We start from the raw sequence: 26464 nt of genomic DNA, 5'->3' as shown, positions 1-26464 counted from the left end.
CAATCATGGTAGGATATGCTAATTACTTAAGGAGAAAGGAAATAAGCATTTATTAAACACCTACTATGTGCTAGGCACTATGCTAAGCACTGGACAAAAGTTGTTATCATTTGATCTTTGCAACATCCATGGGTATAATTATTATGCTATTTTACAGTTAAGGAAAATGAGGCAGATAGAAATTAAGTGACTTGCCTTGTCATACAGGTAGTAAGTTGTTGTTAAGTCATTTCAGTTGTGCCTGACTCTTCATAACCCCATTTGGGGTTTTCTTGGCAAAGATGCTAAAGTGGTTTACTGTTTCCTTCTCCAGCTCATTTTATAGATTAGGAAACTAAGACAAACAGGGTCAGATGACTTGCCCAGGGTCAAACAGCTAGTGTATAAGGCGGGATTTGAACTCAGGGAAGATGTCTTCCTGATGCCAGGACCACATGCCAGCTGGGGAGAGGGGGAGGATGCAGAAGGGGACTGAGAGGAAGAAGACACAAAGGGACCAACACTTCCCCATTGCCCTAACACTGGCCACACTACACAATCCCCACAAGTTGCTTCCATGAACTTGTTCTCCACAGACTTCCTCACCTTTGACATGTCTGCTTTCAGACTTTGCTCTCTGATTTCTTCCTATGAATGAATCAGTTTGCCTGTGAACTCTAGGCTTTGACCTCACCTTAGGCCAGTTTTCTATTTGCCCACTTTTGCTTCAGCTTGGACCCTATCTTTCTTTTTCCTTCCCTCCTGCCCCAGGCATCTTCTGTCTCCAATCCTATTAATTTCAGTCTCTGGCACAGTTCATCTCCAACCTCCTCTCCCAATCTCTTAACTCTCTCAAAATAGGAAAACAGATCTAACCAGGATTGATGATTTCAGTGGTGGTTGGAATATTCTAGGTGTGCAGTATTTGTTGACAGGTGAATTTGGGCTTCCTGCCTTAAATCTCTCCCCACCCTAATCAATCCTCCACACAGCCACCAAAGGGTTTTTCTCAAAGTACAGAAGTGACTGCATCACCACCACCTACCACTCCACTCAGTAAACCAGAGACTCTCTGTTACCTTTAGGATTTGCCATTTGTAACTTTCCAGAACCTGGGCCCATCCTCTATTTCCAGCATTTTTGCACATGATTCTGCTTTGCTCACTCTATAGTCCAGCCATACTGACCTCTTTGCTATTTCTCACACCTGATGTTCCATCTTCCACCTTGATGCGTTTGCATTTAATGCATTTTGCCTTAACTCCATATCTTCAATTTAAAAGAAATGTGGTTCTCCCTTGAGGATATCTCAATACTTTCAATTCTCTTTGCTTCTCCTAAGAGGATTATGAAGAGGGCTGACTCTGCTCCTTTTTTCCCACCATCCCTTCCTAAGCATTCATCTACCACCATTTTTCAATGTCTTTTGTTCTTTTGAGGTAATGCAGTACAACATCCGGATTTCTTGCTCCCATTTACTAACCTCTAGCTCATCCTTCTCAACTCCAATAACCTCCTTCTCTACTCCCACTTCAACTGTGACTTCATATCTTACACCTAAACCTCTATCACAATTGTACCCCCCCTAAAAAAAATTAGAATGTTTTACATTCTATTCCAACCTCTTATCCTCCTAAATCTCCCATTGTTTCACTCAACTAAACTTGTTCTTCATCCCTCATTGTAATGTTCAGGCCCATGATACATAATTATTTCCTCAATCCATTTCCTTTACTCAGTCACTCAGTCAGTTAAGCATTTATTACATGCCTTATTGTGCCAGTCACCGTGTTAAATTCTCAGGATATAAAGAAAGCCAAAAACATAGTCCCCACTCTCAAAGAACTCACATCCTAATGTAGAAAACATTTTTAAAGTATGTACAGGGGTAGCTAGGTGGCACAGTGGATAGAGCACCAGCCCTGGATTCAGGAGAACCTGAGTTCAAATCCGACCACAGACACTTGACACTAGCTGTGTGACGCTGGGCAAGTCACTTAACCCCAATTGCCTCACAAAAAAGTACATATACATGTTAAGTACATACATGTTAAGTGGAAGATACTCTGGCTTCATTTAACTCCCCATAGTCAGCCTTTGACACTATAGTCTACCACTAATATCCTGGTCTCTGGACCTTTTCCTTTTTCCATCCTTTGAAACTACATGCCTAGGTAACTACTAACTGATCATCAGATCAGATCCTCTTGTTCTGCTCTAGGGATGCTTAAGAAAATCACCAAATCAAACAGATTTTCACCTACTCAGGACAGACCTGGACCGCTGCTAGCCAATACTTCTAGCCCACCTTATTTATCATTTCCCACAGTGTTTGTTCCAAACCATCCTTTCTATCCTCCCTTCTCCTAATTTACTTCCAAATGCCTCACTAGATAAAATGAGTTGTCTCAGTAGGGTCAAGTACCATAGGAGGTCTAGACTCTTCTACAGGGAGATTAAGGAAAACCAGGATGGAGGAAAGGCCTGATTTGGCAAGAAAGAAGTCCCTAGTTATTTCTGAGGGGGGAGTTTCAGGGAAGACATTGTGTAATTAAAATTCTAAATGTGGGTTCTAATCTATTCCCCCAGTTTGGGGGAAAATTGACCAAAATCGCTGATAAAATGAGTTTAGATTTTTTTTTTAAGGGTTTATTGAAATATAGAAAGAGAAAGATTGAGAACAGAATTCCTACAACCTCACAATTCTGTCTTTCCTCAACTCCTCTCCCATCACCACTAAGTCAGGAACCAAAAAGACAGCACTCTTCAAGCAGGCTCCCCTTTCCTCCTTCCTGTCCCCTCCCAGAATGGGAGGTTCTTCAAGCTGGTTGGTTGATTGGGCCGGAAGTTCAAAGTTTTTTTTAGATTCTGAGAACCATGCTTTCTTAAGTACTCTCAAGTATCAGCCAGATGTGCTTAGAATCTAGTCAACTACTACTCCAATCAAATCAGCCAGTAATCCACTCAGGTGGGCTCCTGAGTATCTGCCAAATCTCATCTATCATATTCCATTATCTTGACAACACGAAATTTCAGGATTTTATCTGCTCTTATGCATATTCTTGATTTAAGGTCCAGGCCTTGAAAGAAGACTCAGCAGTCTAATATTGGCCCTCTCTTTGCTAAAACAAAGCTTTTTCTGATTATACAAATACTCACAGGGTACATTTTCATCACCTGTGTCTTGTTATTCACTGGATAAAAAGCTAAAGGCAACTTGCCATCTTCCCTCATTATGTGACTGCCAAATAACTTCTTGAACTTTGGAACTTCACCATTCCAAGTGGCTCATTTTACAAGAAACTCAAAATCACTCACAATGAAACACCAAAAAAAAAAAAAAAAGTAAATCAGGTTGGTTAAAGGAGAGTCTTAACACATGAGTTTTATTAAAGAATGAGAGGTTACAGACTTTAATGATCACTTTTCTGTTAATTGCAATCACTTTTAAATGGAAATAATTAACATATTTATGAGATAATACACTTAAAATATCATTCAAAAAAGTCCCTTTAATAACACAAAGGATCATAATCACAAAAGTTTCCATTTATCAGGAAATTCATTACATGGCTACATGACTGGAGGTTAGGAGCTTATTGTATTTATTCTTAGGTCACTTTCTCTAGGCACAAATTTCTCATTTATAAATTGGATTATTGAGGCCAAAGATGCTGCAAACAAAATATAGGCCTTTTTGTAATTCAACAGGATTTGTATTTCAAATGTTATATAGTGTTTCTTCAAATTCATGGCATTACAATTCAAACAATCTGTGCTTTGTACTAATTGCCTATGTTGGCATTTCTATAATATAATTATGATAATAACAACTAGTATTTATATAGCATTGTAAGGTTTGTAAAGCACTTCACAAATATTGCCTCATTTTATGCTCACAACAACCCTGGGAGGCAAGTGCTGTTATCATTCCCATTTTACACTTGAGGAAATTGAGTCAGATAGAGGTTAAGTGACTTGCCCAGGGTTATACATGTAATAAGTGTCTGAGGCTGGAGTTAAATTCAGGTCTTCCTGACTCCAGGTCTAGTTCTCTGTGCACTATGATGCCACCTAGCTACCCAAAAGACTGAAACATCTGTAGGATTTTTTTTTTAAACAAAAAGAATAAATTACAGACCATTTGACAATCTGCATGAGAGGAGGGGGTTTCCACACTGATGAAATCAGAACTTTTGATCAGGGCTATGTTTCCATAGCTCATAAAAGATATATGCCTTGTTTTATAGCCTTAAAATAGGACAACTCTAAAAGGATCATCTTCTTATCTACCATCACCACCGCTACCATTACCACTACCAATACTGCTGCTACTACTACTACTATTGCTACTACTACTTTTACTATTACTACTAATAATAATGACAATTGGGATCTTTAAAAATTGAAAAATGTTTTATTTTTTATTTGAACTTTAAAATAACTTTTAAAAGTAGGCATTATAGGGGCAGCTAGGTGGCGCAGTAGATAGAGCACCGGCCCTGGAGTCAGGAGTACCTGAGTTCAAATCCGGCCTCAGACACTTAACACTTACTAGCTGTGTGACCCTGGGCAAGTCACTTAACCCCAATTGCCTCACTTAAAAAAAAAAGTAGGCATTATAGTTATTATTATCTGCATTTTTATATGAAGAGACTGGTTCAGGGACTTACCCATTGTCACATAGCTAGTGTCAGAAGCAGGATTTGAAGTCAGGTCTTCTTAATTCTAAATCCAACATTGTATCCATTATGCGTGCATATTTTCATCACTATTTACACATCCAAATTCAAGACTCCAAAACAAAAAGTATTTATATATTTTGCTTTGAGAGACAGTTTGGCATGGCAAATAGACAGCCATCCTTGGAGTCAAGAAGACTTGACCTTTGGGGCAGCTAGGTGGTGCAGTGGATAAAGCACCAGCCCTGGATTCAGGATGACCTGAGTTCAAATCTGGCTTCAGACACTTGACACTTACTAGCTGTGTGACCCTGAGCATGTCACTTAATCCTCATTGCCCTGCAAAAGAAAGAAAGAAAGAAAGAAAGAAAGAAAGAAAGAAAGAAAGAAAGAAAGAAAGAAAGAAAGAAAGAAAGGAAGGAAGGAAGGAAGGAAGAAAGGAAAGGAAGGAAGGAAGACATGGCCTTTGTTCCTACCTCTAAAGCAAATTGGTCCTAGGACCCCTATAAAAGTTACTTAATGTCTCAGAATCCCAGGTAATTCTCTTTAAGAACAGAAGATGCTGCACTATATTAGTGACAGGAGTTTCCTCTCTGTAAGTTCCTTACACCAATTAAATCAAAACATATATACACATATATCTATATTTATGTATGTATATATGTATATAATATATGCATACATGTGCATGTATGCATAAATCTAGATAGATGTATTATTACATGTATATTATGCATATTATATGCATATGACTATGTGTATTTACACATCTATGTATGCATGTGTATTTTATATGCATGCATAAATATATGCATATGGTATATGTATATATATACCTGTGTATGTGTATATACATATATTATATATATTCCAGACTTATGATTTAAGATATAGAAATACAAATTCTGATGCAAATATAGATTGGACCTACGATTTCACTGTTGTACGAAAGCCTCTCTACCAATGCAGGTTGGTACCTTCTAAGCAATTTATAGGATTAAAGAATTTTTAGAAGGCTGAGAGGTGTCAGAGGTGGGAAATGAAATCGTCTTCCTGATTCCAAAGCCAGCTCTCTACCCTTACTGTTATACTGCCCTAATTACAGAGATATATGTATCTTATAATCATGTACATACATTTCTAGATTTTTAAAACTGTATTTCATTTCATGTTTTAAGCCATGTCAACCTAAGAAAGAATTCTTCCCTAATTCAAGACATTCTTACGTTATAAAGATAATTAGTCATAAAAATGTATCTGGGAAATTGACTTACAACTGCTACCTCTTTCTACAGGCTTTGTTCACAACATTCAAACCTGCTATGGACTAGGAATTCTCATTCCTTGGAATAGGAATCTTAGCACAAATATAAACACAGAAGAACAGTTATTCACCTACCTTGACTAGAAAAGCTTGGCAATCACTGACATAGTCAAATTCCAGTCCATCAAAGGAATGGTAATGACGATCCCCGTAAACTGTGCACACTGCAGGACACGGGTAATAAGTGCAATTGAATGTCCCTCGCCGACAGACACTGTGAGGGGGACAGTGTTACTGACCTTCCAAAGAAGCTTTCTCATTGTAAGTTTCTTCCAATCAGTATAAACATTAGTGATTTAGTCAGAGTCAATTTTCTAAGCCACCCAACTCTTACACCAATTACTATGCTTATTGTACAAATGAATTAATAAGAATCAGAATTAAATTTAAGGATGATGCCCTTGTCACACAGAAAGTAAGTGAGAAAATCAGGAATAAACATAAGCCTAAGAGAAGATACTTCACATCTCTTAAATGCTTTAGGTGTCTATAGTTTTACCAATTTGGGAACTCCCTCGACCAGTATAAATCACAACTGGATTTCAAGAGATGCTGTGGTTAACAAATATTCACCACCCACTACTGTGTCTCATCTGGTAATGAGACACTATAAACTGAGCTAAGCTAAAGCTCCAACAAGAGATCTATTGTAATATGCATCCAGATCCATACAAGTATGGACTGGCCATTGGATGAAAGACGTTGAATCCAAACTCAAAGACTTTCCAGGTTGGTAGAACTTCTAAGAGGATTCAGTCTGCTGGAATTAATAGTCTTCCCAGTACTAAGATCACTGTTGTGCTACAAGGAGGGATCAGAGTAGTAAAGTTTGTAATTTGCTTTTTATTGTGACTTTAAATATAAAACATGAATCTTTCAATATAGAAAGAAGCACAAAAAGGAGGGTTGTAAATGAAAACTGTAAACTTCTGAAATATGCAGGGCTATTCTAAGTGAATAATAAATTTAACATGGGGGAGTTGAAGTGTTGTAATGGATAGAGAAGAGGCCTGAAGTCAAAAAGACCTGGTTTTAAGCCCCACGGTCTGCATATCCTATTTGTGTACTATAAGGAGTGCAGGGTAGGTTACCAAGTCTCTCAGCACCCCTGTTAGCTTTCTAAGACTATAAGTTGTAGAGAAGATACTGACTTGCATTGTCAGGAGTTTCTTCACCTGAAAGTACCATACCAAATCAATCAGGGCACCAATTTCTAGCCCTAGGAACTGGAAATAAAGTTCTTAAAATGGCTCCGTTTGTCCATGTCCCCTCCTGAAACTCCCTTTGTGAAATGTTTCATTTATGTTTTCTTGACTCTATTTCTTTCTTAGTAAATTCATTCACACCAGGTACATGATCTTATTTACAGTCTCCAAATCTTTGCCCTTGTTTTGGAAGTCATTCCACTTTAAGGAAAAAAATTTCCTTAAAGTTATGTTGAAGTATTTTTTCCTTTTTGAAAAATGGAAAACCTGTAAAGAAATGCTATATTGTCCTTTTTCTAGCAATCATGAAATTTACTAGTAAGCTTGATACTTTTCCCCCAACAATGTCTGTATCTATCATTGTCCACCTTTTTAATCATAGGCTAAACAAATGAGCAGAAGAGTGGTACAGTGATTTCCTTATCACTTCCCAGAACCTTCCATTTCCATTTAGTCAGTAGGTTTTGAGAAGATGCCTGGCATGCTGGCATCTCCTTTGGTAAATGTGAAGACTGCAGCCAGGTTTAGTAACTATCAGCCAGAGATTGCTGTGAGTAGAAATGATTAAGTGAATCACAGTGAAATCATAGAAACTCATTACCAGGTATAACAAGGGGTAGAAATCACTTCGCCTGAAAGGTATTCCCAGTCCTTCCAGAGGCACGGACAGCTCTCAGGAACATAACATTTTCCTTTGTGTTCCGCCATGCTTCAGAATGAAGAAATAAAAGCTGTTAGTGAAAACTACTAATCTAAGTGAAAAGTACAAGGAAATATCTAAGCAGCAGAACATCTTCATATTCAATATTAACAAAATAGTATATTATCATGTCCATGTATGTATATGTATGTGTTTGTGGGGGGGTGTGGATGCACATGTGCATGGATGTGGATGTGCATGTGCATGCATATGTAGATGTGTATATGATGATACTACAAAAATACTGATACTATTATCACAGGTCATCAGAACACAAATTCTTGGGTTAAGCTTAGGTATGTGGAAAGAGAGGAATATGGTATCACAGAAAAAGGGTTAGAATTAGAGACACCTGAGTTCAAACTTGTGTGACCTTGGGCAAGTCATTTTATTTCACTATACCACTGGGTCTCAGTTTCCTCGTCTATAAAATGAGAAAATTGGATGGTATAATCTCTAAAGGCTCTTAGGGCTCTAAATGTGTCATCTTATATACATTCACCCTAAGGAAAAATCGATTTCCAATTACTGTCTCTAAAAAAAGTCTTTCTGATACACTGTGACTACATCAAAGCAAAATATTAAATAGATATGGCTCTTAAACATCCCCAAACCATAAGATATACATGAGAAATAGTTGGACTTCTCATTTTAAAGTTCCTAAGTCCTGTGAAAATAAATGAGAAAACATGCTACAGTGTGAAGAACTCTATATCAGGGAGGTCAGAAGACCTGAGGTTGAATCTTAGCTCTGGTGTTTACAACTCATATGACCTTGGGGTATCAAAGAATTCAGAAGACGGAAAGATAAAAACAAGATATACATATGGCAAGAGCAAGGAATGACTGGTGGACAACCATTGTGCTCCACTGATATCCTTGATACTGAAAGTAAGGAAGGCCATCCACACACTGAATGAATCAACCCCATGGGGAAAACATGAACAAGAGGCTACACAGGATGCACAGGCATGGATGGTTTGCTTGGGTTGCAATCTGTATCAATAGAGGGAACTTGCTAATTGCTAAGATCATAGATTTATTTGAATATTTGAGAGTGACTTTTTAATTTAACATTCCTGAGCTTCAGTTTGCTTATCTGTAAAGTGAAGAGGCTGGACTAAATAACCATGGACACTTTCAGCTCTAAATCTACAGTCTATGAAAGTTACAAGTTGACAAAGCATCCATGACTATCTCATATTTCCCCGGAAACTTCACTCAAAACCTCCAGCTAATACAATTAATATTCCTACTTGGCAGCAATAAAAGGATTTATCCATGGCCATCACAGTTGACACTAATCCAAACTGAAAATCAGAAAGACATACTAAGTGAAGAGAAATCAGTTGATGAGAAATTTTTGCCACTGAAATGGTACCAAAAGGAATTAGGATTACAGTCTATTTGTCTTGAAATTGAAACTATGAGTTTATGAACAGTGATATACTAGCAGGTGGTCAAGTCCATATCATGTGAGAAACAGCTGAAGGAAGTAGAGAGACTTAGCCTTGAGAAGAGAAGATTCAGGGAGGATGCAAATGCTTGTCATAAAGAAGTGGTATTGGTATTGGACATATTCTCTTTGGCCCCAGAGAACAGAATTGGGAGAAATTGGTGGAAGTTGCTATCAGGTAAAAATGTAGATTCAAAGTCAGGGAAAACGTCCTAAAAATTTAGAACTGTGTGGCAGCTAGGTGGCGCAGCACCTAGCCCTGGAGTCAGGAGTACCTGAATTCAAATCCAGCCTCAGATGCTTGACACTTACTAGCTGTGTGACACTGGTCAAGTCACTTAACTCCATTTGCCTCACCCCCAAAAAAAATTAAGAACTGTCCAAAAATGGAATGGGTTGCCTCAGGAAGTGGTAAATGTCCCATCATTACAAGTCTCTAAATAAAGGCTGAAAGACCAATCATCAGGTATTTTGTAGTGGAAACAATCTTTTTTTCAATTAACAAAGCATATATTTTTCTATCTCACTTCTCCCAGCTACCACTGGAGGGACAAAAGAAAAAGAAAAACAAAACCCAGACTCTTATAACAAATAAATATAGTCAAACAAATAAACAAAAAATTCCTACTGACCATGTCCCAAAACACATCTCTTTCTGCACTTGGCTGACAATTAATGGGAAGCACACTGATAGGGGTTTGGGAGTCATAGTCTGAGGAGTGAGTACCCACAAGTTACCCCTAGAACTGGAGGCAGCAACAGCCTTATGTGGACCAAACCTAAAAATTCAAGTAAGAGTCAGTGTTGGTGGTGGTTGTTGTCAGTGGTGGTGGTGGTAGGGACCCAGAGGGAGACATGAATATGAAATTATAAAATTATATCCTCTTTAAATCAAGACTTATTATATATTTTTTAAATCCCTAGTATCTCCAGTACTTTCTTTTAGTAGAAAGAAGCACTTTCTCCCTAAATTCTAAAGTCAATTGTGGCTAGAAAAAAAAAATCCTTCATACTAGCTTGCTGTCAGCAAAGCTTGGTACATAAAAAATTGTATTTCACTGCCTTCAAAACCCTTGATATTATGGTTTTCAATTTAAAGTCTGTCTTTCAAGTAAATTAATGGTCTTGTGAACAATACTACTGTAACCCCCTTATATTCAGCATTTAATCTACAATGCCTGACTTTCATCTACATTAAAACGCATTTGAATTTTTCTTTGTCCAATAACTAGAAATGGAAATTTGAATGATAAAGAAAGACACCTCTTAACCATTCTGAGCTCTAAAGGTATATGGAATTTTATTGTCAAAACCTATCAGATTTTTCTTAACTAAATTGTTGGGTTTATATCAGAAAAATTCCCCTGCACTTTATGCAGAGTGTAGCATTTTCTTATCCTAACTCTTTTTTTTTCTTTAAACTCTGTTAGAAGGAAAGGAAAGCTGCTTCAGCTCATTCTAATAAAATATTATGAACATAGTCATGTTTAGTTAATTTAATAGATTAATTAAAGTAAATTAACAAAAGCTTACTTCATTCATTATAAATTTGAAAGAGGTCATATTAATATTATCAAATATTTATATGTTGTGTAGTCTAGTGGAAAAACGAGTGGTTCTAAGATCAGAACTCATCCAGGTTCAAATCTCACCTCTAACACTTACTAGAAATGTGACAATGGGCAAATCAAGTAATAACTTGGGTCCTCAGTTTCCTTTTATGCAAAATATATCAATGCCTGTACTGACTATTCGTAAGGTTGATGTGAGGATCCAATGAACTCAGGTATGTAAGGTATAATGTAAAATTTAATTGTATAAATTATGTAAACAACAGCTAGTACTGGGGCAGCTAGATGGTGCAATGGGTAGAGTACCAGGCCTGGACTCAAGAAGACTCATCTTCCTGAGTTCAAATCTGGCCTCAGATACTTACTAGCTGTGTGACCCTGGGCAAGTCACTTAACTCTGTTTGCCTCAGTTTCCTCATCTGGAAAATGACCTGGAGAAGGAAATGACAAACCACTCCAGTATCTTTGCCAAGAAAACCCCAAATATAGTTGTGAAGAGTTGGACATGACCGAAACTGAACAACAATAACAAAAGCTAGTATTACCTATCTTTCTCTGATTTGGATACGTGAAAGTCCATTCCACAATAGTTTTTAGGGTTGGGCTTCAGAAGTCATCTAACTCAACATAAACCCAGAATCATGATTTTCTGTGTTTTTCCCCATACCATAACAGGACAATCAGCTTTTTGGCATCCATATGAGTCATTACACTTTCTGTCAAATAAACGTTGGTTTTGTTGAATACTTGTGCCCATGACCATGTCCATTATAAGTATTGTACCTAATATGAGCAGAGAGGATACTGCATTCTTAGAATACTTGTGCCTAGCTAATATCTTAGAGAACATTATTAGTGCTTGTCCCTGTTCATTTTTTCTACTTTTGAGCAAAACTATTTATCTTAATATCAAATAACTTACTTGTTTTACTTATAGACCTTAGGATGAACCATAACTGGTATCCTAGAAACCCTGATAACTGATCCCCTCAAGTGCTTCATCTTTGGGGGACTGTAAAATATCTTTCTGAGACCTCTCTGTTAATCTGATTTCTTTTAAAGTTAGCTCACTTGTCCTAATGAAGGATGAGTTGGAATAACCATCTGGAGGACCCTGTGTGTTTCAGGGGTCCTTTGGGGAAAGTTCAGGCCCTGTGTTACAGAGATCCAGGGAACTTAACCCAGTCTGTTGCTTATAATCAGATCAGCAATCGAGAGGAACGGCACTCCCATAATTTCTGGGCCAAGTGCTCTGTAGCACAGAGTACCCAAAGGAGCCCAGAGCAGAGAGAACCCCTAGTTGAAGAAGGAGAAGGGGAGCAGGTCTCTCAGGTTACAATAAGCACCATGGCAAGGTGGTCTGGTTTTTCACCTGTGGGTAAGAGAGCAACTTCTAGTCCACCCCAAGTCCCTACTCCCTGTGGGAAAAGCTCCACATATTCTGAGAGTATTGTAGCGATTGGGCTTTCCATCTCCTAAGGAAAGCTCAATTTTTTTTCCATTTTTCTTTTTTTGGTGTTGTTTTGGGGTTAGGAAAAGTCTTTACAAGCACTTAAGTGGTGGCCTATGAGAACTGTGTAAACTGATGTCTATTTGTTAAATTGTATCACCCTGGGGGCAGCTAGGTGCCACAGCGGATAAGACACCGGACCTGGATTCAGGAGGACCTGAGTTCACATTTGGTCTCAGACACTTGACACTTACTAGCTGTGTGACCCTGGGCAAGTCACTTAACCCTACTTGCCCCGCAAAAAAAAAAAATAATAATAAGTTGTATCACCATATTTTGGCCGGGGGGGGGGAGGGGGAGGTGAGCATAATCTTTAGGACTACTGGCTGGTGGGCCTGGGTCCTCATGGAAGAATGTTAATTTATAGGTTGTTTATAAATTGGATTTCATTCAGAAAGCACCCTGGTTGATTTTCTGGGTATGGCAAATATTTAAATAGAGAAAATATATAAGGGAGGGGACATTTGGTTCTCCTCCAGCTCAGTTGATGGAGTCACAATATGTAATCACAGCTACTGAAGTACTAATGTGTGAACAATTTATCAATAATGTGTTATCCCTGTATGAAGTACGAACACCTCTCTCTTAAGTTTGAAGCCAGCAGTTCCATTGTGTCAACAATGATTGACCAGCCCATGAATGTTAAAAGCCAATATAGTAGCTTGATCTCTTGCAGGAAAGAAGTGATCTGGCCATGGACTCACAAGATGACTTGCCCTGGAAACTAAGAGTCAAGCATTAGGGAGGAGCAGACCTTCAGAGCCCTTTAGACAACCAACCTAACAGAGATTCTGCACGAAAGGAGGAAGCCTGAGAGAACTCTGCCATTGTGAGTTGCCTTGGCCACATGGGTATGTCTCACTTTATGCTCTAAGTTTTTATTCATTCTTTCCATGAAAACTGGGTATGTTTATGGAAGATTGTAACTTGTTTATGGAGAAGGATGAATGTTTTATAGTTACTGTTCTAACTTTGTCACTCATGACCTGATTTATTCTCCAAACTACTTCTCTCCTCCTTGCCAGTTGCCAAGCCCCACATGGATTCTTGTCCTCTTTCTAACTCCTCCTTATATGTTGTTGTCCTCATTAGAATGTAAGCTCTCTAGAGGTAGGAAGTATCTTAATTACTTTTATTGGCATCCCCTGCATTTAACATAGTGTCAGGCACATTTTTGTTGCCGTTCAGTCATTTCCGCCGCGCCCAACTCTATGTGACCCCATTTAGGGTTTTCTTGGCAAAGATACTGGAGTGGTTTGCCATTTCCCTCTCCATCTGACACATAGTAAGTGCATAATAAATTATCTCTGTCTGTCAACTGTCCGTACAACTGTCCATTTCAATAAATCCTTTTGCTTTGAACTAAAGGCTCTGATTTCTGACTGTTAATGGAAAGTATATTCATGGGAGCTTGTAAACTACAGTAGTAGGAACCCAGATCTATAGACCAGGCCTAGGGAACTCAGAGTTGCCTCACCACCCTGTGATAAAATAATGGGATTTAGCAGATACTCAAAGACCCACCTGGAGATTAATCTATATTGATTGGATCAAGTGAGAGTGATTGACTGCTGATTAAGCCTACTTCAAGTTAACTGGATTGTAATCACACCTGGCTAGCCCTTAAGAAGGTATTGTTCTCAGAAACTAGACTGTGAACTCAACTTGAGAACACCTTCAAAGACAATGGATTTGGATGACAGCAACCAATCAGCTTGAAGCAGTGTGTAAGGACTGCCTCTGTTCCAGACCTATAAAAAGCTTCCACAATCAGCTTGCTAGAGGGTTCCTGATTAAAGCAGGCTCGTGGAGGAGGACTTAAGGAAGAACCCAACCAGGCTGGAACTCTAGGCTAGACTGGTGCTGAAGCTTCTGATTTAAGGTGACCACAATTTAGATTTTAAACACTACAACCCACCCCAATCTGGGAAATATGAGGGCTCTGAATTAGGGAGCCAGCACAGAGGAGATGTTACACTTAAGTATTTGTAAATAGCTTTCAAGGTAAGGTATTTTTTAAATAATGCCTTAAAAAATATGTATAGTATGTCAGCATTGTATGTCAGCATTAATTTTTTTCCTCAATATATCAAAATGCATATGATTTAACACCAACAAATCCAATACAGAAGTAGAGAATTGAGCCTCAAAAGAAGGTTGTGCCCTGTTTACAATTCTCTTCCTTACACATCCTCCCTCTTCCTCTCTGCCTTTGATCAAGCACCCTATCTCTACCATCATGAAGAAAAAAAAAAACATTCTGGATTCTACTGACTAATCTGGCTCCTTCCCTGTTTCTCCTCTTTTTTATTTGCAAAGTGTCAAGGAAAGTAATCCATACCTGATGCCTTTCCCCTCAAAATCCTTTCAGCATGGCTTCCTACCAATCATCAGGGACCATCCAGGGAGATGAACATAGGCACACAGATTGAGAGCTGAAAGGGACCTAAGTTCTCCAAAACCCTCATTTTAAAATTGAGGCCCAGAAAGTTTCAGTTTTTGTCACACTAGTTGCTAAAGGACTAAGATTTTAACCCAGGGGGGCAGCTAGGTGGCACAGTGGATAGAGCACCAGCCCTGGATTCAGGAGGAACTGAGTTCAAATCTGGCCTCAGACACGTAACACTTATTAGCTGTGTGACCCTGGGCAAGTCACTTAACCCTAATTGCCTCACCAAAAAAAAAAATATTTGAACCCAGGTCCCTTGATTCCAAATCCAAAACTTTACTGAGTACATGACATGATTTTAGAGAGAAAAAAGGCCAAAACAATCTCACCATCTTCCTGCTGATACTAGAAATTCTCATTTAGGATTTTCATTCCTGTAGTAAAACAGGTCTGGGTTAAAATGAAAATCCTCCTGGGAGACATAAAGCTGAGATGAGTCTGTTTAACCTTTACTGAGAATGAGAAGCAGATTCTTTCCCGAGAGCAGATTTTGATGGGGACACAGCAGGACATTGGGAGTCTAGGGTGACAAAGGGCCTCTTTCTTGACAAATACAAGCCCTTTGTCTCCATAAACTAAAGATTGCCCTTGATTTAAGGACAGATTATTTTCCAAAAGGTTTTACTCAGCCATTCAGAATTCACCAATGTATTTTCCCATAGAAATAATGTTAACTTCGCAGGCCATTCCCTGCCCCCAAAAGCTTATTTGAAAGAAAATGCTGCTGCTCCTGCTTTCTCATCTCCATTTATTTACTAGTCCATTCTTTAAAGTCCACCTCAAAGGACAAAAGACCTCCATGAAGCCTTCCCCAAACTTCACATCTGCAAGTAATCTCCTCTTAGTCTAACCTTATCACACGCTTTACTACTCTTGATAATGACTAACATTTATAAAGTATTTCAAATTTTGCCATATACTTTACATAGGTTATGTTCTTTGACCTCAATATAGCCCCAGTACCTCCACCATCCTCCACATCCATCAACCATATTCTTATCTCACTTTCCTCAATTTATAATCTTGATCCTTTCATTAACCAGTTTGAGATACTTGTTCCCTCTACTCTTGCCCCCTTTTCCTTGTGCTGCTCAAACCCTGTTGCTCCTTAAGCCTGGACCACTCCTACCATTCCTACACTAGAGCTTCCAAACATGGAAAGAAGTCATAACACCAGTGACTTATAGTGGATATTCTAAAGTTAGAATCAAGAAGACCTGAGTTCAAATCCCAACCCAAACACCAATTAGCTGAGAACCCCTTAGCAAGTCATTTAACCTCTCTAAGCCTCAGCAATAAAATTAGAGCTAGATAAGACGGCCTCTAGACCTTCCAGTTCTTGGTCTGTGATCTTAGGAAAACTCCGATGACGACAACTTCACATTTTTAGCATCTGCTGAGTGTTCACTGATAATTCATTTTTCTGAAAGGTTTTTCTTGGAGGACACAGCGAAGAAGAAGAAGAAGAAGAAGAAGAAGAAGAAGAAGAAGAAGAAGAAGAAGAAGAAGAAGAAGAAGAAGAAGAAGAAGAAGAAGAAGAAGAAGAAGAAGAAGAAGAAGAAGAAGAAGAAGAAGAAGAAGAAGAAGAAGAAGAAGAAGAAGAAGAAGGTAGAGGTGGGTTGTGATTTGAATCACTGAATGCAAAAGCCATAGAGAGGAGGTCACAGGGTCCAGTGCAATGCTGAAGTAATGAAACTGAGGATTCCGAGAGAGCAAGGACTATTTAATCTTTGTCTCCATCTTGATATCTATAGTACCAGACACAGGACAGGTGGTTAATAAATGCCTGTCCACTTAAGTCACAGTGATATTTTTTAAAAAAGCTTCAATAAAACTTTTAAGAAATAAGGACAGGCACACTATAGGCTGTCTGGTGCTAGACAAATCCCTTAACCTCTTAAGTGCTCCAGGCAGAGAAGGGGTATTGGTAGAAGATGATCCTCATGGGAAGCTCCCAACAAATAATGAAATCACAGGTCCAGCTCAAAAGAAAAAAAAAGTCAAGAAAAATACAGACCTACAAGCTCTGATTATTCTTTTGTTCTCTACAATGGAATCTTTGATTCCTTCACCCCTTCTAAGTCTCTGTGTCTGTGACCTGATTTCTGCTACTCACTTCCATTCTCATGGATGGACAGTTGTTCTTCATAACCCACTTTCTCCATACCAGACATAGCTCTTTTGTCAAGAGACTGGAATCCATCCCAAATCACTTGGATTTTCTTCACATCCAGATATAGATGATTTATACCATTGTCTCTTACTTGGTAAATAAACTACAAGACCTCTCCCCTTTTTAGCTAACATTTCAAAAGGTCTACAGCCCAGTTATCTCTCTGGATGTGTGTACCTTTAAGACTGAATGACCCATTTGCCTTGAGAAGATTGCCTTCAGAGAACCATCTCTCTGCTCACTCTCATAACAGCACCACTGAGCATGAGTGCCTTACAGAAAGACTTCCCACCATGGGTGAGGCCCTTCTGTCATGAAAGACATTTGAAGGAACAAAAAGTCATGAATACTACCGTGTAAATTATAGATCTCTTTACAGGAACTGCTTTAAACAGAATAGGGGAATTGTTAGAAATGCCTGCTTAAAAAAAAAAAAAGGAGGCCTGAAATATCAATAGTTGCTAGAGGTTTGGAGATGGAAGATGGCTATGGTATCTCAAAACTTCACTCAAGTTAATGGACCACCTAGGAAGAGTTTCCACCTGCAATTTCACTATTAAAGTAATAACTGACATTTATGTAGCACTTTAAATCTTCCAAAACATTTTACATACAACATCTCGTTTGAGCCCAACAATAACTCTGTCAGGAAGGAACTAACTCCACGATTATTCTTATCCCTGGTTTACAGAGGAGAAAACTCAACCCCAGAGGAGGTAAAAGACTTGGCCAAGGTCAAATAACCATTCATTAAATCAATCAACAATCCCTTTCTTAAAATACCTTCTATATGTCAGACACTGTGCTAGGGATTTAAAGACCAAAATGAAGTATCCTTTGCCTTCAAGGATCTTGTATTCAATAAAAAGAGCCAAACTATCCACCTGTAAAGTACATATAAAATAAACACAAAATAAGGGGGCAGCTAAGTGATGCAGTGGACAGAGCCCAGCCTTGGAGTCAGGAGGACCTGAGTTCAAACTCAGTCTCAGACAGTTACTAGCTGTGAGACCCTGGGCAAATTGCTAAACCTTGTTTGCCTCAGTTTCCTTATGGGTACAATTAGCTGGAGAAGGAAATGGCAGACCACTAAGAAAAAACCAAATGGGGTCACAGAGTCAGGCATGACTGAAAAGACTCACGCACAAAATAATATTTTTTCAACTACTACAATTTATATAAGGTACTGTTTACAAAGAAAAAGCATCAAAGTGGGATTCCAACCTACATTTTCCTGACTTCAAGCCTAACATTCTATCCCCTAGACCACATAACACATCACAAAGTCAGATGTGTTTTTGATAATTCATTAAAGTAATAAATCAACAGTATCAGCTGCCAACAACCCTTGCAAAAATAACTGAATAGTGTTATTTGCACCAAGTAAAGTTTCCTTTAAAAAAATAGTTCAGATCAAATCCCTTGGCTTGTGGTCTCTTTTTAACAAACACCAAATCTTTAAACTCTTCAAAGAACAGCTTACCCTGGAGGACAAATACAACCACTTGCACAAGGTGGAGATGGGGTACAGGTGAAGTTCATGGCCAAGTTTACACACGTAGTCTCACAGTTCACACCAGCCGATGGTAATTCTGGGTCAGGAAATTTGCAGTCAAAGTAACGTTTTCCTTCTGGGCATGTATGAACTTCGAAGATAAAACACAGATTAGATATTATTGATTTCATGTAATTTGCAGGTAAATAATCACACAAAAGTGTACATTTGTGTCTTAATTGTATCCATAAAAATAGGATTAGGACCTTTTGCTAATTATTACTCAGGAGAATTCACAGATTCATTCTTTAATCCCATGTCCATGAATTTTATTAAAAATAATAAAAATAGGGGCAGCTCGGTGGCACAGTGGAGAGAGTGCCAAGCCAAAAGTCAGGAAGGCCTGAGTTTAAATGTGGCCTTGCTTACTAGCTGTATAACCCTGGGCAAGTCATTTAATCGTTTTTGCCTCAGTTTCCTCATCTGTAAAATGAGCTGGAGAAGGATATGGCAAACCACTCCAATGTCTTTGCCAAGAAAATCCCAAATGGGATCACGAAGAATTGTACACAATTGAAAAATGACTGAACAGGGGCAGCTAGGTGGTGCAGCAGATAGAGCACCAGCCCTGGATTCAGGAGGATCTGAGTTCAAATCTGACCTCAGACACTTGACACTTACTAGCTGTGTGACTCTGGGCAAGTCACTTAACCCCAATTGCCTCACCAAAAAAAAAGAAAAAGAAAAAGAAAAGAAAAATGACTGAACAACAAGAAGCCACACATAAATGGAACTCTTTACATCCTAATCCCCCCCCCCAGGTGCTAGTGCCTCTCCCTCCCATGCCCCATTATGACCTTGTAGTCATTTTGTATAAATCTTTTAAAAACTTTAAATAGATGTCTACTGTTTTATTTCTGACTTTGCATCCCCAATAGCAGCACTGAGCTTGGCCCATTGTAGGTGTGTCCGAAATGTTGATTGACTCTAAATCAAAGCTATTTAACTATAAGCCAGATGTCAACTATCCTTACAAATGAGAACCACTATCACCACTCCTCTGGGAGGGGTGTGGGTGAGGGGAGGATGCACAAAGCATTTTATCATCAGCACTCTTCATGATCAACAAATTGAGTGAAATTCAGCACTCTGTCCCTCAGCCAGAATAAATGTGGAAATGACTGTAAGGGCATCTTCCTCCCCTCAACCCCCTCCCTAGAAGTAAGTTCCCTGAGTTGCAGGTAGAGGGAAGAAACTCAGATGCTGCCAATTAGTTAGTTAACTGTTAGAAACTGCCTGATAGAAACGGGACTTGTATCCAGGTCTTCTTTACTGAAAAACCTGCTCTCTGTCCCTTCCCTTACACACAGTAGGTACAAAATCACTATTTGTTGCATATATTAGTGACATCATGGCTACAAGGACCATACTTAAACCAAACAGTAAAATGATGGTCTGGCCCAGAAGAAAGACTATTTCTGTGACTCACCAACGGTAGCAGGGGAAGGCTCAGCACATTTCACCGTCCCATTTAAACACTGACTAATGGAAGCAAATAAAAAAATGGTTACAAGAATCATACCTCAAAGCAAACTTTCTTTTTTGTTTCAAAAACTTTCAAATGTTACAGAACTAGAAGTCTACAGGTATGAAGGTGAAGTCCTACATCTCAGTTATCAGCAAGGAATGACTCAGAGCTATTTGACTAAACTATAGAGGCTGACCCTAAGACCCTTCTCTGGTACCTCATTTTAGCACAGAGGTGACCCTGGGCTCTCAAAGATTATAGCATCAGACCATAAATAAGTTCTGGTAGGTTATACCAATAAGAAATGCTGGGGCAGCTAGGTGGCGCAGTGGATAGAGCACCAGCCCTGGAGTCAGGAGTACCTGAGTTCAAATCTTGCCTCAGACACTTAACACTTACTAGCTGTGTGACCCTGGGCAAGTCACTTAACCCCAATTGCCTCACTAAAAAAAAAAAAGAAATGCTTCAAGTATGAACCCAGCAATGGATGAGAGGGAGGAAGAGGAGGAGGCGGAGGAGAAAACCATAGACAGGCTGGCTAAGTTATAAGTTGCTCATTATGAGAAGGTTGGCCAGAGGGTGGTAATATTGGGGATCACCTTGAATAGGAATGGCCTTATCATAAAAAAGTTTGTCAAAACTAGTTGACTTTTACCTACTCACCACACGTCCTACCAGTGTGGAATGAACATAAATCTCCTTTTATAACAAAAAGTACAAAGTCCATGAATTCCTCACCAAAGACTGATGTCTATGGTGCCTCATATATTATTTCAAGATTCATATTCATTTTTAAAACTGTCACATTACCAGAATGTGTACCTTGAGCATTAATAACATACTAAGCACAAACTCCATATCAGAAACATACCATAAGCCAGTTGGTGTGGCCACAAGCTCTCCAGGTTGATATTGACTGCCTCTATAAAGGCAATGGCAGCTAAATCTGTCAAAATTAATGTTTTACAATTAATAACCCTTAAACAAATGGGAGATAATAAGCAGGACCTCATTATTACATATGAGCAAAGCAAGGCATTTTTCTTTACAGTTAAAGATAGACATTGTGACATGACCATATTAATCAAGAAACAAAGAAGGTTTATGTAAGGAGTACTATTTGAAGGCAACTTTGAATTTGGGTGGTTTTTTCCCCGAAATAAAATATATGCCTTTTTCATTTAGGCCACTTATTGAATAGGAAAAGCTACTTTCCCAGGGGAAATTAAAAAACAAAACAAAACTCCTGACTGGGATAACCTTTTCTGCCTATGTGTAAGACTAAAACATAATTGGACTTGAAATCTGAAGGTCTAGATACCAAACTCAGCACCCATTCTTTCTAGGCTCAAAAAAATAATAATAGTAATAGTTAGAATGTTAAGGGGTGGGGCAGCTAGATGGTGCAGTGGGTAGAGCACCAGCCTGAGTTCAAATCTGTCCTCAGACACTTAACACTTACTAGCTGTGTGACCCTGGGCAAGTTACTTAACCCCAATTGCCTCACCAAAAAGAAAAAAGAAAAAGAAAAAGAAAAGAATGTTAAGGGGTTTTACTGGGAGGAACAAGTCACCTAAACCTCTCTTGAGTTGGTGAAACTGGGAGAGTTACACTTACACTACCTCCATCCACAGTTATTATAAGGAAAAAACTTTGTAGGTCTTAAAGCACACATGTAGAGGTAGGCTAGAATTCCTGATGAGCCCAGCAAGTACAACCACTGATCACCAAAGGCATTTTCACAACCTATTTATATTCTAATCTAGCTTGCCTTTGATTGGTCTAAGATTGGTAGATGCCAAGAAGAATTCCAGCTCCCAATGTAAACCCTAACTTTCCCAAGCTATTGCAGTTAGCCTGAACTTGACCAGTTCCTAATGGGATTTTGAGTTTGTTATGTCCAAGTTGGGGGGGGGGGGAGGACCATGGGTGACTTTACTATGGGCTAGAGCAAGGTCTTGTTATATCCTTCCTTTTAATATCTGTAAATTATATGTGAGAGGCATTGAGATATTGGATAGAAAGCTGATCAACAAGTCAATAAGATCTAGGTTTAAGTTCTTCAACTAGTACATGACTAGCTGTGTTTGTGACCCTGGCCGAGTCATCTAAATGTTCAGTGTCTCAGACCATCCTCTAAAATTATGAATTGCAGGGCAATTGCTGATATGAAATAACATAGGAAATTTGTTTAATGTGAATTCCTTCTACCATTGAAATCAATGGCCCAGCCCCCCCCCAAAAAAAAGGATTGTCTTAGGAAATTTCTTGTAAGCATAAGCTTTTCCTAGCCTAGTTAGCTCCAAATAGTAAGTATTATAGAGATATGAGCTGATATCCTGATAAAGCCTTTTGGGGGAAATATTGAATGTCAGAAATAAAAATTCCATTTCACTTAATCATATGTCAATGAAAAACAATAGCTCTGGGGCAGCTAGGTGGCAAAGTGGATAAAGCACCATCCCTGGATTTAGGAAGACTGGAGTTCAAATCCAGCCTCAGACACTTGACACTTACTTAGCTGTGTAACCCTGGGCAAGTCACTTAAACCTCAATACGCTGCAAAAAAAAAAAAGAAAGAAAGAAAGAAAGAAAGGAAAGGAAAGGAAAGGAAAGGAAAGGAAAGGAAAGGAAAGGAAAGGAAAGGAAAGGAAAGGAAAGGAAAGGAAAGGAAAGGAAAGGAAAGGAAAGGAAAGGAAAGGAAAGGAAAGGAAAGGAAAGGAAAGGAAAGGAAAGGAAAGGAAAGGAAAACAATAGCTTCCTGTTGACCTCTATTTTGCAGTTGCAGATAGAAGTAGTATTTAGTACAAACGCATCTGACTTCTTAGCTGTAATTTTAACCCACCCAAAACGAATTTGTAAAGGAAAATCAAACAAAAATGAGAAGAGTAAACAAAACTAATCCTAAAAAAACCGATGGAATCATTTTGCTTTCTGAGTGATATGGAAAGAGATCGTGCAGGATGCCTTTAAATTATTTCTATGACTTACATGGGCACACAAAAGCTAATTGCTTCATCAAAGTATTTGCCTTCTGGACAATTACAGCCTTCAACACAATCATCATCGCAGCTCTCCATGGAGGAAAGAGAGGCACAGGAGTGATGACAAAAAGATGAGCAGGGATGGTACAACATGCCTTTTTGGCACACCACAGCTGAGGAGAAAGCATCATTTTAAATGAGACTGGAAAAATACATCAGTTCTTTGTGCATCTTTGATTGACGTAAAACATGAAAGTCAGAAATAATTAGTAACCAGACACACATGAAAACTCCAGGATCTTAGAGGTAGAAGGACCTCAAAAGTTCACTGACTTCCCATGCCCACCCTGGTGGTCAGTCAATCTACTCACAGCTTTAGAGGGGCTATGGCGGAGGGGTTAAGCTCTCTATGGTTCTTCGAGAAGTGAACAAACTTCTTTTTTTGGGTAATCACCTTATGTAGAAGAAGGAACGTGAAAAGAAAAAAAATATTTGGACTGGATAAAAAGGAAATTCTGCACATGTTAAGGACTACTGAAAAAAGGGCAGAAGTCGTATTCAAGGAAGAGAAATTCAGGAAAAAAACTGAGATAAATTTGAAGAAAATCTCAGATCCATATGCTGTTTCTGGGACCTGCCTAAAGAATATTGTAAGAAAAACAGATTAAAAGGAATACCCAGGGGGCAGCTAGGTGGCGCAGTAGATAAAGCACCGGCCCTGGATTCAGGAGTACCTGAGTTCAAATTCAGCCTCAGATACTTTACACTTACTAGCTGTGTGACTCTGGGCAAGTCACTTAACCCCCACGGCCCCAAAAAGAAAAAAAAAAAAAAGGAATGCCCATCCATTGAGGAATGGCTAAACAAGCTGTGGTATATGATGGTGATAGAATATTATTGTGCTATAAGAAATGACAAGCAGGAAGATTTCAGAAAAACCTGGGAAGACTTGTAAGAACTGATATATAGTGAAGTGAGCAGAACCAAGAGAATGTGCACAGAGACAGCAATATTGTTTGATGAAGGACTTGGAATGAAGTAACTATTCTCAGTAATACAATCATCCCAAAAGAATAATGATGAAGCATACTACCCACCTCCAAAGAAAGAACTTATATTGATTGAACACAGACAGAAACATGCTATTTTTCACTTTCTTTCCTTTTTTCTTTTATTCATTTTCTTATACAAAATGACTAATATAGTAATGTTTTGTATAACTGTACATGTATAACCTATATCTGGTTGCTTATGGCCTCAGGGAGGGAAGGAGAGAGAGGGATGGAGAGGGAGGGGAGGAGGAGTAAAATTTGGAACTCAAAATAATAAAAATGTTTATTATTTAACATTTTAAAAAACATGTCTCCCAACATGCATCTCAAAAAAAGGGGGGAAGGGAGAAAAACAGGATTAAGAAAGATAAAGGAAAATATAAAACTGGAGTTCCTGAGAATAATGATAGGAAATTGAGTGGGACTGTCAAGTTTTAACCAGTTGTTTAGAATTATAGTGTGAATATATATACAAGTAGTAAAAACAATAACAACAAAAACAAAAACAGAAACAAGAAGCACTTGAAATCTCAACCACAGTGAACATTAGTGGTTGTAGAATTGTGCAATGACTTGTATTGAGTACAACTCCCAGTGATATCTGAAAGAGTGCGAAATAGGAGAAGTATCATAAGACTTGAAAAGGGCAGATGTTTAGTTTCAATAAAAGGAAGGGGATGAAGTTGGTAAACCTTAGGTCAAGGAGCCTGGATACAATTCTTCAGAAAATAAGAATGGATCAAGTGAACTCATCAAAAAGGATGCAGTCGGGGCAGCTAGGTGGCACAGTGGATAGAGCACCGGCCCTGGAGTCAGGAGGACCTGAGTTCAAAGCTGGCCTCAGACACTTAACACTTACTAGCTGTGTGACCCTGGGCAAGTCACTTAACCCCAATTGCCTCAGTAAAAAAAAAAAAAAAAAAAAAAGGATGCAGTCACCGAATACAAAGAGCCTAAATAGCTCCAGCAAGAAGTCAGGCTAGACTCAATTCCTTTTCTGATAGGATGACTAGATCAGTAGATGAGTAGAGTTTAACTTGATTTTAACAAGTCTTTTTGATAAAGTTTCTCATACTATTCTTGTGAAACAGGTAAAAAGATGTACACTAGGTGGCAATTCAATCCCAGTTGGATGTCCAGACTCAAAGCATGGTTGTGAATAGTCCAGCTTAGGCAGGGATCTCAAGTTGAGTACCTCAGGGATCTGACGTTGGTTCTCTCTAAGATTATTATCAGTGACTTAGATAAAGGCAGAGATGACTGGCTCATCAACTTTACAGATGGAAGACATAAGTAATACACTGGATGGAAGAGTCAAGATCTAAAAATATCTTAGGCTAAAATAATTGGCTAGAATTGAATAAGATGAAATTTAATAGAAATTCAATAATGTTAAGAATTGCGCTTAGGTACAAAAATTCGAGTTTACAACTAGGAGATGGGGAGGAGGATATGGTTAGACAGAACTTTCTCAGGAAAAGATTTGAGGGGTTTAGTGGACTCCAAACCCCCATGCGTGATGGTCAAAAATAAAATACCTATTGTAATCTTGGACTGTATTAAGAGGTGTAACTTCTAAGACTGAAGAGGTGATATTCTCTCTGAATCCTGCCCTCCTCAAACCTCATCGTAAGCATCGTCTTCAGTTCTGGGCACCACAGTTTGAGAAAGACATTGGTAAGCTGGAAAGTGGCCAGGGCAGGGCAACCACAGTGAGGAAGGACTTTAAGTCAATGTCATTTCTATGGGGTAGGTTGAAGGAACCAGGGAAGTTTTGTCAGAACAGAATTCTGGGATACCTTCATAGCTGTGTTCAAGTATTTGGAGGGAAGGGGAATGGGACGCGTTCTGTTTGACCTCAGAGAATCAGAAGCAAAGGATTTAGAAGCTGCAGGAGCAAACTTAGACTTGATGGTCAGGAAGAACTTCGTAACAATTCAGAGCTCTCCCAAAGTGCAATGGGGGGGGGCCTTGAGAGATGACAGCTTCCCTCTTCTTGGCAGTCTTCAAGCAAGACATGAATGACCACCTGTCTGATAAGTGGTAGCCAGGATTTCTTTCATGTGTGAGTCTGACTAGATGGCTGCTTTTCTAACTCTCACATCTGTGAGGGTATCCCTCAGGTCTCCCCGATTTGGGCGGCTGTGCTCATTTTCTTAGATCTTAGCAAGGCTTTTAAATAAAGTTTCTCATACTCTTCTTGTGGAGAAGATAAAAAGATGTACACTAGACAGATGTGGTTGGCTTCTCAGAATTAGCTCTTGAGCTCCCACCTAATGGAGACCCCGCCATCCTGATTTTGCTAAATTTCACTTCGATACTGTTACGATTAATGTGAGAAGATTTAACAAAATTT

At 38.8% G+C, this 26464-nt stretch overlaps 1 protein-coding gene across 1 annotated transcript in view; it reads right to left on the bottom strand.

Annotated features, from left to right (window-relative positions):
- The window catches only part of OTOGL (otogelin like), a 201962-nt gene that overhangs the window by 118627 nt on the left and 56871 nt on the right, over window positions 1–26464 (bottom strand). The window contains 6 exon segments of the mRNA XM_043968164.1: window positions 6061–6199; window positions 7792–7899; window positions 18533–18695; window positions 20034–20086; window positions 20944–21018; window positions 23064–23229. Coding sequence (XP_043824099.1) covers window positions 6061–6199; window positions 7792–7899; window positions 18533–18695; window positions 20034–20086; window positions 20944–21018; window positions 23064–23229 — 704 coding nt within the window.

This window comes from Dromiciops gliroides, chromosome 5 (genome assembly GCF_019393635.1).
Source record: "Dromiciops gliroides isolate mDroGli1 chromosome 5, mDroGli1.pri, whole genome shotgun sequence".
Classification (NCBI taxonomy): domain Eukaryota; kingdom Metazoa; phylum Chordata; class Mammalia; order Microbiotheria; family Microbiotheriidae; genus Dromiciops; species Dromiciops gliroides.
The sequence above is the reverse complement of the archived record's forward strand: the minus strand, read 5'-3'. Positions and strand labels throughout refer to the sequence as shown.